Genomic DNA, 15,426 nt, shown 5'->3' with positions numbered 1-15,426 from the left:
CAATTACTGAAGCTCACGTGCCTAGAGCCCGTGCTCCGCAACAAGAGAAACCACCACAATGGGAAGCCCGCACACCGCAATGAAGAGCGGCCCCCGCTCTCTGCAACTAGAGGAAGCCTGCGCAAAGCAACGAAGACCCAACACAGCCAAAAATAAAATAAATTAAAAAAAAAAAAAAAAAAGAATGTGTTAAAAAAAAAAAAAAAGGCTTTAAAGGTTAGAAGTGAGGACTTTTAGTTAATTACCATACCAGGTTTTGAACTTCAGTTACCTTACAATGATGGCGTATGCTTTTCTTTTAGTTATCTTTGCATAGTTCACAGTTTAAACTGAACACATTATTGTAATAAAGAAAAAAGAAAAAAAAATCATTGAAGTTGATTGAGAATAGACATGCACAATAGGACATTCCTAAAAGCTGCTTCTTGACTTTGTGATCCACAGGTATGCAGTAAATCTCTAAATGTATTTCATGTAACGTATAAACAACAAAGGTTTGAAACAATTAAAGATTTTATTTAAAAACAGATATCTATGTCTCAGCTATAGAAAGGATGCCTTCTAAGATTTATAAAAATGCAAAAAGAAACAATATTATGAAATAACTATTACTTAGCGATTCTAACATCTAAAAATGAGAGAGTAATGCAAAAACAGGATATTATAATATTATAAGGAGAAAGCACTAAAAGGTAGGTTGACCTCAATTAAGGGAGGAGAGGAAAGCAGGGAATTTAGAATAAAAAAAGTGGATTTAAATCTTAGCCTAGCTTTGGCAAGTTACTTAACTTCCCATAGATTCAGTTTCTCCATCTGTAATATGAGGGTAATACTATTTCTTACAGAGAAGACTCAAATAATACATAATCTGTCATACAACTTGGCCCTATTACATTGCCTGGTATTTAGTAAACATTAAATAAATATTTGATGAAACTGAATATTAAAAATAGGTAAAGTAACAGTTACAATAATTATAACAATATCTGTTCTCAATGTGTTCATATTCAATTAAAACTTCAAAGTGGCCAAAAAAGCTAATTTTCATTTGATCAGAATCTAAACTAGAAAGTTTTTAAAATGAAGAACCTCTGATTTTAAATATATTTTTCAGAAAATAATAGTGTATTTTCACATTGACTTTAGAACAAAATGTTTAAAATAATTCATCTTTTCTTTATGTGAGATGAAATATATAGCTTAACAAAGTCAGTTAAGTCTGATTAAAAAGAATGGACCTGACTCAAATGAAAAATGTTATACATACAATTGACCTGTGAACAACACTGTGCAGGCCCACTTTATGCGGATTCTTTAAAATAAATAAGTACTACAGTACTACATAATCTGTGGTTGGTTGAAATCCATAGACTTGAAACTGCAGATACGGAGGGCCCAAGTGTAAAGTTACACATTGATTTTCAACTGCATGGGGGTGGGGGGCCCCAGCCCCCACTATCACTGCATATCCTTTATAAATCTAAAAAGTATATGTTAAATTTCATAGTATTTTTAACCTTTTTGAAAAAGATGAAATATGGCAGAATATATATTCCATAATATTCAATACCAACCAATTCTTTTCCTACTATTACATTCTAGAGTACAGTTATTGATAGGAACAGAGAGTAAAGAAGCAGCTATGGGGCTGCCCAAACTGTACATTGTTTGGAGTGTTTTACTCCCCATGGGAATAAATGGGAATGATACTGTAGTGTGCCTGAAAGAGAAAAATACAAGAGAAGTCATCCATTTAAAAAGGTATGCATTAAGGGGCAGGAAAGGAATAAAGACGCGGACGTAGAGAATGGACTTGAGGACACGGGGAGGGGGAAAGGTAAGCTGGGACGAAGTGAAAGAGTGGCATGGACCTATATATACTAACAAATGTAAAATAGGTAGCTAGTGGGAAGCAGCTGCATAACACAGCGAGATCAGCTCCGTTGCTTTGTGACCATCTAGAGGGGTGGGATAGGGAGGGTGGGAGGGAGACGCAAGAGGGAGGAGATATGGGTATATATGTATATGTATAGCTGATTCACTTTGTTATAAAGCAGAAACTAACACACTATTGTAAAGCAATTATACTCTAATAAAGATGTTAAAAAAAATAATAGATATACAATAAATTTCATGCATTTAAATTGTACAATTTTATAAAAATAAAATAAAATAAAAAGGTACGCATTAAACATTCCATCAACTGGTCGTATTTCACTAGTTGGTCATGGTTTGGTAGTGTATGCCTTCGTAGTGTATTTGGTACTTCTGATAAATCCGTTGGCAACAAATTACAAGGTCTAGGATCAATGAGTACAGAGTTGGATGGGGATTAAGAGAACAGTTGAGATAATTGAGCATTAGAGGCTAGGTTCCCTGACTTGCAGATCAATGCAATTCCTACAATAACATTTTGTTAATTTGATTATAAAGAAAACTATTTTAACGATATAATGATGTTTAAAATACTCATAATCCTCTCCACTATCTGAGCCAAACTTGGAGAGAAAACCATGTACATAATTTAAAGCAAAACCAAAACAAAACAAAAAACCACAGATTACAAATTAGGAGGAAGAGAAGCTGAAAGGAAAAAAGTAGGTACTTTTCATATGTAAAGGTTACCATTACCTTTTCCAAGTCTAACTCCTCTAATAAAATGCTGGCATTTTTGTTTGCTTCAGCAGCCTGTCTATCTTTGGCTTGTACTATCGACTCCATACAAAGGTGACACTTCTTCAGCATCTCCTAAAATGAAAAATTAAGATGTTTCCAGACTCAAAAAATTAACATTTAGAGATTCCTGAAAACATGAAAATATTAATTAAGGTACTTGAATGAACATAAGCAATAAAGATCAGTAGTAGGGCAAAAAAAGAGTGCAAATAAAAACATAATTTAAATGGTATATTTTTAAAAATACATAAGCAAAGAGCCTCTGTTGTTCTTCAAAATAATATCCATTTGACTGGTACTAAAATTATTTACTCCTGTAATTTAAATATGAGAAATCATACTGCAAATAGAGCTGCAATAATCTGTCAGCTGGTTAATGGGCTAAAGGAAAAGGTCAATGTCAACAAAAGAAAATGGGTTTAAAACAATTTAAAATACTTATTTGGCAAGAACTGTTCTCAAATATTTAAGCTTTGTTGCTATAACTTCTTGTGCTAGAATCATTCATAAAAAGCACGTATTTATAGACTTATCTCAGTGATTTCATTCTTAGAACATACACTTTTTGACAGGAAAGGGATGTTTCCCTATTAAGACAAAAGCTTTATTTTTAATCTCTGCCCCCCTTCCATAAGGGGTATCCAGTATTAATTGTCATAAATGAATCTAGTGGTAGGCAAGACAGTGGATTAGCTATGTTAAATAAAACTTATGGGAAAAAGCTGTTCACTATCATGTGATAACTGCTGAGAAAATGAAAGACATTTTTAGATTTTCAGAGGCATGTCTTAGGATTTTATTCAAATATTTTGATCTCAATTAGAATTCTAAAGGGATTTATTTTATTTTCCGTACTTTCCCTGCAAAAATCCTAGCAAATTCATTCTTAAACTAACAGTTACTCCAACTTTTATATTATGTTGAACATGTTAAGAGTTTTCTTGACCATAATTAAAAGTACTGTGTTAATTTTTGTTTAGGTATAAAAAAAATCCACTGACTTGTTCCTCTCAGAAGAGATATCTGTCTGGATAGATTATAGCACTAATGAATAGTAACAATAATTTGCTTTAGATTGTTTAGTATTTACATTAAAATTAAATTAGCTTAAGTACTATTTAAAAAGATAAAGTAATTCTAAAACAGAAAATGTTTTATTACTTCATGAGGTAAGTAAATCATCTGAAGAGTTTCTTAAATATTATACTTCATTCCCAAATACTAGATAAATGAAAATTGCTATGTACCACACATTATTGCTCAAACTAAGACTTTTTTTACCTTAGTGTGGAATATACATATATATAAAAAGCCAAATGGGATCCCAAGCTCATATAATGGGGATGAATTTAATCAGTATATTACCTTATCAGTGATCGTTGCTATGTATCTCATACATTCAGAATCTGATGGAAACTGATTGACTTCTTTGACTAAATAGCGCACCACCTTCACATGACCCTAAAAAATAGATATCAATGTCAGACTGAAAACAGACTCTATCAGGATTCAGTGAATCTAGTCTGTCTTAACTAAGATTCCATTAACATTAGTGCCACAAAATAAAGACTTAAATTGGGTATTATTCGCACTTTAAATGAAAAAGAGACAGGCTTTGGTTCTAATAAGTTAGATAAATCTACATTGTTCATTTTCATCCTACCCTCCAAAAAAAAAAAACAGAATAACGTGACCTAAAATTCTAAACCATTCTGAATTTAAAAAACAATAAAGTCAGTATGAAGAAATGCAGGATATGTGTGAAAGAAAAGAAAAACCTCATCTTTTTTTTCTAGCTAATTCATTAGAACTGAGCATCCTGTTTCAATTTTAAGCATTAAAAGAGTAGAAATAATAAATTTGTTCTTTCTCTGAGATAAAAACTGAATGCATAGCACTATACTAGGTAGTGCAAAAGAAATAACATACACTTCCTTAAAGCTTGAGCGATGATATTATTCACTGTAACACAGTTCACTAAGTTCAAAATCTTTAGACCAGTCTTCAAGAGGCTCTCTACTTTCTCTAATCCACACTATTACTGATACAACACATATAAACAGATGAATAAACATCTGTTTATATTTAGTACATTTCCTCTATTGCATTTATTTCTTCCTTCTCATCTGCATCCTTTTGAACTATCCCTATCTTTTAATGAATAGCTTAAATGCCGTTTGCACCTTTCCTTGATATCTCACCAACACCTCTACAGTATTTAAACTATTTATATGGGACAACTCATACAGCTACCTGACTTTGTGTGTGGATCCCTGATTATTACATTTTGTACAAAATGCAACAGTTGGAATCTGTACAATGTAATATGCCAACAATTACAGTTGTACATGGTCGGTACTAAGAAAATAAATAATGGAATGAATACAAAGAGTATAAAAGATAAGTGCCTTTCTTAAGGAGCAAAGTCTATTTGGAAAGATGAGATATATGCATGTTAGATGTTAAGGTAATAACAATATATATTTGTCAAAATAAATGATAAAGATAATAATGAATTGTAGAATTTCTACAACCTTTAAGAGATTAGATATCTCAATGTGAGCTCAAATGGAATGGGAAGAGTTTCTGTAGAAGGGGAGATTTACACTGTACCCAAAGAATGAGTAATTTTGGAAGAATGAGGAAGGACATGGGCATTCCCAAGATGAGAACAAAGGTGCTATGAGAGACAATGAGAAAAGACCAAGCAAGGAGAAGACTCCACATTAGGGACTCAATGGGAGATGAGTTCTAAAAGCACTAGATTGGGCTTTGAATAACAAACTAAGATTGGATTTCAAAGGATTACAGAGACTGGGGAGACATGAAAAGGTACTTGAAGAGGATACTAACATAGTGAAATGGTTTGGATGATAAACTTGATATGCTAGCTTGCTTGGAGAAGAGGTAGGTAGCCACTGAGACTAAGTTTGATTAGCGAGGAAAAAAAAATTCAGAGAGTCAGTGGGAAGGTAGTCTAGAACACCCAGGGAGGAGGTGGTATAAAGAACAAGAAGAGTCAGAGAGAATAATAAGAGAAAAAGGAAAAGATGATTTTTTACAATTTATATTATTAAAAATTTTCAATACAACAAAGTAATTTGGAATCTATAAGAGATTTTACCTACGTGAATGACAAAACTCAAAATTATACCTACAGAATGACAAAACTCAAAATTATAATCCCTGGAATAGTAGTCTGGCTTCCCCAATAACAAATCAGACCTGCATTTAAGAGATCAACCAAAACATTAAATCAAATTACTTATACACAGTTCTGTGCTATGCATTACAGAAAGTTTCAATTTCACAAAATTTATTTCTACTTCTGAAGGTTTCAAATACTGGCAGCTGAATTTTCATTTTTCCTTTTTTCCTAGAAATTAAAGTGAATAATTAAAAATGAAATCAATTTAAGTTAAATTTTTCTCTGCTGTGCTAATACAAGAAAACACTCATTCATAAACAAGTAATTAATTACTCTTAGTTGGATTTATATTTTGTGAAAGATTAAGATTGCAACTAGATTTTGAAAATACTACTTAGAACAACTTTCTGAAAGTTTACTTAGCTTTGACATCCAATATGGATACTATTAATGGCTTTTCTGGCATGCCTGTATCTACCTTTCAAAGTTGCCATCAGAGTGATTATTTGCTTATTATTTTACTGCTTTCATCAGTACTGTTAGATCCTAAAATGAGAGTCTTTAGTGATAATTAAATTATGCACTTCCTAGCCTAAGTAAAAAATATCCAAGTGACTGAGGATGAAAGACTTCTACCTTTCTAAATGCTGCCATAAGAGGAGTTATCTTGCGGTTATCAGCTGCATCCACATCTGCACCTGCTTGCACCAGTAACTGAACCACGTCAAGGTGTCCACCATTTGCTGCCAGCCACAATGGAGTGTTCCCCTTCTTGTTACGTACATCAATGTGAGCACCCCTAAATGAATGACACAAATATCACTTTTAAATGAAATGACACAGATAATAATAAAAATCAAATAAGAATTTTGTGAAAATATTTTGTAAAGGAAAAAATTGTTTAAAATATATAGGACTAAAATATATTTCTCTCTCAGAATTACATTACAAAGAATTTCCAGTCATCAAATTAAAAGCCACTGAATCAAAACTAACGATACATCAATAATTGCTCTTATTTTAAAAATAATGACTCTTTGTGCATAATTCTGAGCTTCAAATCCTGAGAAAATGTAAAATTTTCTTTAGTGAAAAATAATGGTACATCCTGTTAATATCATAATATATTAAACAGTATCCTAGAGCATAAACAGTATCCTATGAGGCGATTATATCTTTCAGACTATTTGTATTCATGTATTTATATTATGTGGCTTCATAAAAGAATGAATCTTAAAATAACATGAAGGTTTAGCACTCAGTGGGCATCATGGTAGATAAGACTCATGGTAAATAACTAGTTGATAGTAGCTACTACTAATTACTACTGTTAGGACACCATGCAAAAGTCTTTCAGACTGTTAAAGTAGGAAATCCAATTCAGCATACAAGCAACTTTGAAAGACTGGCAAGTGACTCCTAAGTGACTGAAAACAAAAAATATCCTGGACTCTATCTTATATCTTGAACAGTTCCATAAGTGTCTCTTAAAAGCCCTAATTACCATAAAGAACAAGAAAATCAACAATGAAGCCTTAGATTATTGCCAGACTTACAAGACTTAAGGTGATATCTTTGCAAAACTGTGTGGGAGATGTGAATATGGATGACAATAGCTGGATGTTCAAATAGCTTATTATAGTACTTTAAAAGTATATACACAGACAAAAAAGGAAGAAAAGAAGTATTTCAAGATTGTACTGAAATATATTAAACAAAGCAGCATAGCTCTGGATGGGTGGAAAATAATATAGGTAGGTATAAAACATAAAAAAAATACACTGCAGTTTATAGAAGTAATCACATTTGATTTTTTAATAGTTCAATTTGCACAGAGAATAGTAATCTCTAGTAACACCATGTTCATATATGAAGGATATGGTAGCATCATACCTGCCAATGAGAAGCTCACAGAATTTATAATGCCCTTTATCTGCTGCTATGGTTAAAGCTGTATCTCTCGAGGAGGGCACTGGAGGGGCATTAACATCAGCACCTTTATCCAAAAGAACTCGGCCCACCTCTGCATATCCACCAGAGGCAGCTTCCATTAGCGGTGTGAGGCCAGTCTAGGTTTAGTGAAAAACAAAAAATAACACGTAAGAGACCAGAAAGTACTAAAATGTTAAAGAACAACGATCTGGGGGAGCAATACGGTATAGCTATTACAAAATTCACGACTAAATTTCAGCACTGACACTGCTAACCTCTCTCATTTACAGTGAGGTCTACTGAAAGCAGATGATTCTACCTAATGTCCATTTGTTGGTAAAAATTTTAAGACACATGTACTTGGCATATAACTGGCACTTAATAAATGCTCCCTCTCTTCTCTTTCATAATACTACATAGTTTTCAGCTGATAACCCCAATGTCATTATTACCTATAAAAATCTATTGCTGAGGTATTTTCAAGAGTTAATGCTTAACTGAGTCATACAGAATGATTTCTGTTTAAATATATATGTAAGAGATAAATGTTACTACAAAGTACTAGAAGTATAATTAGCATATTGCTAATGTACACCTTAAATGTCAAAGCAATAAATCCATGGGTAAATCTCAGACTTTTTCTTACCTTAGCTCTGTGTTCCACATTTGCTTTTCTATCAAGCAGAAGACTAACCACTTCAGTTCTTCCTTGGAAGCAGGCTAAGGTAAGGGCAGTGTTCCGATTGGTTTCTATTTGAGCATTTATGTCAGAGCCCATGTCTAACAGGAGCTTAACGGCAGCTGTGTGCCCATTCATAGCTGCTAACATCAGAGGAGAAATACCCAATTTGCTACCAGTTCTGGGGGTGGAAGTATGGGGAGAACAAAGGGAAAAATATATTTTTTAAATGTCCCAGAAAAACTAGATGATAATACAGAATTCTATCTTAGGATTTAAGATTCTTTATTTTGCAGAATTATTTAAAATAATCATTCTTCTCAGCCCTACTAAATCTTTGAGATATTACCAAGACTACACTACAAATCTTTTACTACCCAGAACTAGAATACTTTCTGTATCTCATTCAACATAATGACTTGGGCTGAAAAGTGATAAATTATTAAGTCATTATTAAAAATGAACTTTCCATTCTAAAGTATATACTTGCTTGCTTAATAAAAACATAAGACAGATGTGTTTATGTTTAGCATAAGAAATAAAGTAATTGATAATTTTTTCAAGTTCTATGTCAACAGTTTTAAACACTTAAATTTGAATTCTAAATTTGTAATGAAGGCATTTCCTAAATATGGCATTAAAAAAAGTGTTCTACAAATATCTTTAACATAACACTGTTAAGGGACTTGGAGAGAGAGAATAAAACTTGCCTAGAATTAATCTCAGCTCCTGCATTTAGTAATATTTTGATAATGTTCACATAGCCACCAGAAGCAGCCAGGCTTAGAGGTGTGTAATCAGAAACATTCCTGTGCTCTTTATTTGCCCCTCGAGCTAACAATAGCTCCACCACCTGGAAAAAGAAAAGGAAAAAATGTGTTTTCTTCTTATGGTGAGACAACTTGCAAGGTGTATATTTCTGATTTCTCTTTTTTTCTGCTTTATTGTATAACAAAAGAAGGGGAAAGTCATTCATCCTTTGCACAAAATCAGTCTCAAATGAAAGCAAAAGGTCTTAGAGGCCAATAAAGGGATAGTTTCTCAAGTAAAATCCATTTTGGAATCTGCTGAAATGGCACAGTGTTTTCATTGAAAGATCTTGACCTCATGTGTTCTTGTGCAATGCTGTTTTGGAAATTAGTATTTCTGTATTATTCTACCACATAGTGGTAAAATAGAATAAGATTTTTTCATTTATACATGTAAATGTCCTTAAAATATTTTTTAAACTTAAAATCAAAAACTAAATGTTAAAAACATTTTTGGAATAAAGCTAACACTTATCTTCCCCCAACATTTTACCATAAAAATTTTTAAGCACACAGAAAAGTTGAAAAAAATTTACATACGATCATCACCTAGATTCTACCATTAACATTATCCTCTACTTACTTTATCACATTTATTCGTCTGTCCATCATTTTTTGATGCATTTCATTTCTAAGTAAATTTGCAGACACCTGCAATTTCCCTTAAACACATCAGCATGTGTACCATGAACTAAACTCTTATTTGTTTTTAAGCTTTTTAGGTTTTTTTTTAGGTGAAATTTGTAACTTTCAATAAATGCACAAAACTTAAGTGTATATTCACTGAGTATCGACAAATGCATAAACCTAATTTAAATCTGTTATTTACTCATGTTCTTTCTCAGTCAATCCTACCCAAAGATTAGTTTCATTTACCATAGATCTTCATATAAGTCACACAGTGTTTGAGAGTCATCTGTGTGTATTGCGTAGCATTCCACTATGTGAATATCCTGCTTTATTCTATTGATAAACATCTCTACTGTTTCTAGTTTTGGGCAATTCTGAATAAAGTTGCTATGAACATTTCTTGTGGAAATATATTTTCATTGCTCATGGGCTCCACCTAGTAGCAGAATTTCTGGGTGCATGTTTAGTTAAGAAATTGCCTGGGGCTTCCCTGGTGGCACAGTGGTTGAGAATCTGCCTGCCAATGCAGGGGACACGGGTTCGAGCCCTGGTCTGGGAAGATCCCACATGCCGCGGAGCAACTAGGCCCGTGAGCCACAATTACTGAGCCTGCGCGTCTGGAGCCTGTGCTCCGCAACAAGAGAGGCCGCGACAGTGAAAGGCCCGAGCACCGCAATGAAGAGTGGCCCCCACTTGCCACCAACTAGAGAAAGCCCTCGCACAGAAACGAAAACCCAACACAGCCATAAATAAATAAATAAATAAATAAATAAATAAAACAAAAAAACCAGGCATATTATAAAAAAAAAAAAAAGAAAGAAATTGCCAAACCTGTTCCTAAAGTGGTTGTACTATTTACACTCTCATCAACAAGGAGTTCTGGTTGCTCCACATCCTCAGTAAAACTTGGTATTGTCAATCTTTATAATTTTAGCCATTCTAGTGGATGTGGCTGGTGGTATCTCACTGGGGTCTTAATTTGCATTCCCTGATAGCTGAGAATATTTAGCATTTATTTAAGTGCCATTCATAGATCTTTTGTCCATTATGCCATTTAATGCACGAAACAACTCTTTGACACAGGTACTAGCATCTTCATCTTCATTTTACAAATGAGGCATAAGGAAGTTAAGGATTGTTCAAGATCACAGCACTTATCCTTGCTCTTACTGTTAAAAATATATCTAACTGGGAAACAAATAAATGTTAATGAACAGTGCTTTGCCTTACTACCAGCTAAAACTTTACTCGTTTGAATAAAGCTATGACCAATTTTATTTTTTTTTGTTTTTTGGGTTTTTTAAAGTTCACATTCATAAGCATTTTCTTTTTTAAATTTCATTAAAAAAAATTTTTTTTTGAAGTACAGTTGATTTACAAAGTTGTGTTAGTTTCAGGTGTACAGCAAAGTGATTCAATTATACATACATATACATACTTTTTTTTTTTCAGATTCTTTTTCCTTAGAGGTTACTATAAAATATTGAGTCTAGTTCCCTGTGCTATACAGTAGGTCCTTGTTGGTCATCTATTCCATACACAGCAGTGTGTATATGTTAATCCCAACCTCCTAATTTATCCCTCCCCCACTCCTTTCCCCTTTGGTAACCATAAGTTTGTTTTCTGTGTCTGTGGGTCTATTTCTGTTTTGTATATAAGTTCATTTGTATTTTTTTTTTTAAGATTCCATGTATAAGCGATATGATTATCTTCCTCTGAAGCTATGACTAATCTTAGATGACTTTCTATCACATTTTTGCTTTTAGAGTCAGTAAGACTAACTGGCTTATGTAACAAGATCATAAAAACAAGCCCCCAAACTGGCATTAGGCTATTTTATTTTACAAAGAGTCCCTTAAGCAATAAAGTGGAAAACCCTAATCAAATTTCTAAAGTTTTCTTAATTCCTTTATACAAAGATAACTGACCCTAGTTATCTCTCAGAGGGAATGGTCTATTCCCCAAAAGTAATAAACATTCAATATAAAAGAATTATTTTGTGATTTTATAGTAAAATGACTTCCTAATATTTTATTAATTACTTCAAAATACTTTACTGTTCTAATGACACCAAATAAAAGCAAGAGTGTTATAGGCAAAATTATTACCCTAAAAGACTTCTATAATTATTATAACCTCATCTGTTACATTTTAGTAAGAATACATAAAGATTACAGTAGGCTTTAACATTGCTTTGAAAGGAAGAAAATCAACTGATTTCTTTTTGATTCAATATTGAAAAATGTTATGAGACAAGTATTATTTCAAACCACACAGTGATTGAAAATTTCAGTTAGGTCAAAATTTTACTTTCATTATATACCAAAAACAGAACATCTACATTTCTGACTGACAGAATCACCTCCACTGTGGAATACAGAAAATAATTAGAATGGTGAAATAAAAAAGAAAAAGATTTTTAAGCTGAGAGTAGGAAACTCACCTGGAATGACCTAGAGTGCTTCCTAAATATAAGATTCAACAACTCCCTAATTGAGAAGTTACCAATCCACAGAGACAGCACGACTGGTGAATAGAACTGGATTTAAAAAACTGATTTAAAATGAGGTTATCCAACTAATTATTAAATGCCAGAAGAATGAGGTTATCCAACTGATTATTAAATGTCCGAAGAAGACACACAATGGAGCAAAGCTATGACCTCTTGGGCCTACACCTAAGCACACCAGCTGTTCTACCTAAAGAAACTAAAAGGTCATATAATATAACCGAGAACCTTTCCTCCAGAGTTGAGAAGGGCTGGGGAACAATTAAAAGACAAAAGTACTCAGGACAACTAAAAATTGAACACTCTTAATTCCCTACTAATCTTATACATAGAGAGCAACAGAGGCTGAGCTTAAGTACCTTTCATACTAAGTACTCTGGGACAGGGAAAGATGAGTGAATATAGGCCCCACTTAACAGGAACTTGCTGATTTGATTTGGGATGTCTTAATCATTCTCTTAGCCTGAATGCAATATAGAGGGATTCCTATGGCAGTTCGTACTTTTAGATGAGTAGGATAATAAACAACATATGATTTTTCTGGCAAGACAGCTTATGCTAACACTAATTCTTATCCTTTTGCTAAAAGATTATAGTTTCAGTTACTGTGATAAATCTTAATGTCTGTCCACTGTTACCACAAAATCATATAAATTGAAGTGCACATCTGTTAAACAGAGAGAGAAAAAAAATTACACTTGGGGACAATAATACCTCCTGTCTTCCCCCAGAACAAGCCAAAGATAGTGGTGTGTCCTTGGTTCTTTCTGACTGGGCTTCAATGTCTGCACCATTGTCCAGCAATATTTCCACAACACCAACATGACCAGCTGTAGCAGCCAAGATGAGCGGAGTAAAACCTGGAGTAAAATAAAGATCTTCTTAGCTAAGCAAAGAAACAGTGCTGTTTTCCATCAAAATAGGGCTACAAGTAGTATTTCGTCACAGAACACAAATAATTCACAAGAAAAGTTAACAAAAGTAGGCCTTACCTTTCTTGTCTCTGTGCTCAATACTAGCTCCTCTCTCTAGCAATGTCTGTACCAATTCCTCATGACCACCAGCACAGGCAAGCGTTAGCGCCGTGTCATGATTACTCTCAGTCTGTAAAAAAATTGTTGATTAGCTCATTAGACAATTAAAAATGTTAACATCAATTACATAATATGTACATATACCAAATACACACACACACACACACACACACACACACACACACACACACACACACATATATACCATTCTACTATATCAAACATTTGGATAGTAAGTTTCTTTTTTTTTCCACTAATGGTCAACTTGTGATTTTTTTAAAGACTACAAATAATATTTGAACTTTATGGGCAATTCTTAAAGCAAGCAAGAAGAAAAAAAAGTATGATTTTCAACATATGCTATTTTCAACTACATGCTTTAAGAAATACTACTGTGGACTCACTTTCCCTTCTACCTATAAATGGAGTAGCATAGACAAGATTTATCGTCCTATCCCAAATGACAAAAAAAGACAAACTATTTGAAATGATGTTAGTTAGACAGGCAACACATGACAGTGATCACTGAGGACAGAAATGATTAACTTATTGTATTGCCTGGAGAGTTTCCAGGCTAAAGTGCAGGAAGAGGGTACCCAAACAGAGCCTGGCATTCTCCCTGAGTTGAAAAGAGAGTTTGGAGAAGTGAAGGTGGCTAGAATTCATGGGGCAGACTACTGGAGAGGAAGGCACTACATACAGAGAGTACTCCAGAGATCTGCAGAGGGCTCCCCTTGAGTCTTCAGCTGAGTTCTGATCAACACACGTGCATAAGAAAAATTACTGGAGGCCAGGGAAAGACTACCAGAAGGGACTGAACAACAACTAGAGCTTACACAGAACTGGGAATAGTTTGGTTCCCAAAGCCAGAGCAGAAAGACCCTCAAAACACACAGAATATCAAGAAAAATCCTCAGCCATTAGGCCAACTTAGCTACTCTGGACCCATCTAACAAAGCTGAAAAACAAGTCTTGAAATGAAAAAATTATTTCCAAGTAACTTAACTGCATTCGAGGAACAAAGCCCCTAAAAATTTAAAGGAACAAAAAAATATAATATACAATGTATTTTGAAAGACAAACACGATTATAATTGAGACATGACACTGTTTATATACAGTTTACTTCTGACTTATGCCAGTGATAGTGACCAATAATAGATTTAACCAGTGGTCACACTCTATCATAGTTTAAATACTTATTTAGTGAACTAAGTCCTCATGCTTTTAGTACTCTAAGCTTGTGCTATACAAAAAAGGTAACTACTAGCTACATGTGGCTATTAGTACTTGAAATATGGCTAGTGTGACTGAGGAACTAAATTTTAAATTTTATTTACTTTTAATTAATTTAAATTTAAAATGTGATACTCGATTTGGTTATTGGAAACCTTTCCTGTATGTCTGGAGCAAATTGAGTAATGAAATCTACTTTTTAGCCATACATTTAATCAAATCTAAATGCAAAACAAGTATTTCCAATGAAGTCCAAGTTGAGATATATTTTAAATAGGGTGGCAAACCATCTGGATTTGCCCAGGATGGAAGGGATTACTGGGATGAGAGACTTTTGGTGCTAGAGTCAGGAAAGTCCTGGGAAAACCAGGATGATCTGACCACTCTAACCTGTAAGTGTAACATACACACTGAATTTTGAAGACTTTTAGTATGAAATAAAAATGAAAAACACCTTAGTAACTTTTTAGTTTTGATTACATGTTTAAACAATATTATGGATATATTAGGTTAAATAAAATATTCTTTAAATTAATTCCTATTTCTTTTTGCTTTTTATTAAAATAAATTTATTTATTTATTATGGCTGCGTTGGGTCTTCATTGCTGTGCGCGGGATTTCTCTAGTTGCGGTGAGCAAGGGCTACTCTTTGTTGCTGTGCGCGGGCTTCTCATTGCGGTGGCTTCTCTTGTTGCAGAGCATGGGCTCTGGGCACACGGGCTTCAGCAGTTGTGGTGCATCGGCTCAGTAGTTGTGACTCGCAGGCTCTAGAGC

General features: G+C 33.6%; 1 protein-coding gene across 9 annotated transcripts in view; it reads right to left on the bottom strand.

The window, feature by feature from the left end:
* ANKRD17 (ankyrin repeat domain 17) overlaps positions 1-15,426 on the bottom strand; it is a 164,228-nt gene that overhangs the window by 36,058 nt on the left and 112,744 nt on the right. For all 9 annotated transcript variants that reach the window (XM_057547253.1, XM_057547254.1, XM_057547259.1 and 6 more), the window contains 8 exons: positions 13,376-13,487; positions 13,098-13,243; positions 9,146-9,288; positions 8,403-8,616; positions 7,718-7,893; positions 6,461-6,623; positions 4,042-4,137; positions 2,632-2,748 (listed from right to left, as the gene is read on the bottom strand). In XM_057547253.1, coding sequence (XP_057403236.1) covers positions 2,632-2,748; positions 4,042-4,137; positions 6,461-6,623; positions 7,718-7,893; positions 8,403-8,616; positions 9,146-9,288; positions 13,098-13,243; positions 13,376-13,487 — 1,167 coding nt within the window. The remainder of the gene's footprint in view (positions 1-2,631; positions 2,749-4,041; positions 4,138-6,460; positions 6,624-7,717; positions 7,894-8,402; positions 8,617-9,145; positions 9,289-13,097; positions 13,244-13,375; positions 13,488-15,426) is intronic.

Source organism: Balaenoptera acutorostrata, chromosome 5 (assembly GCF_949987535.1).
Source record: "Balaenoptera acutorostrata chromosome 5, mBalAcu1.1, whole genome shotgun sequence".
NCBI lineage: Eukaryota > Metazoa > Chordata > Mammalia > Artiodactyla > Balaenopteridae > Balaenoptera > Balaenoptera acutorostrata.
This window is presented reverse-complemented; position numbering and strand designations above follow the sequence as displayed.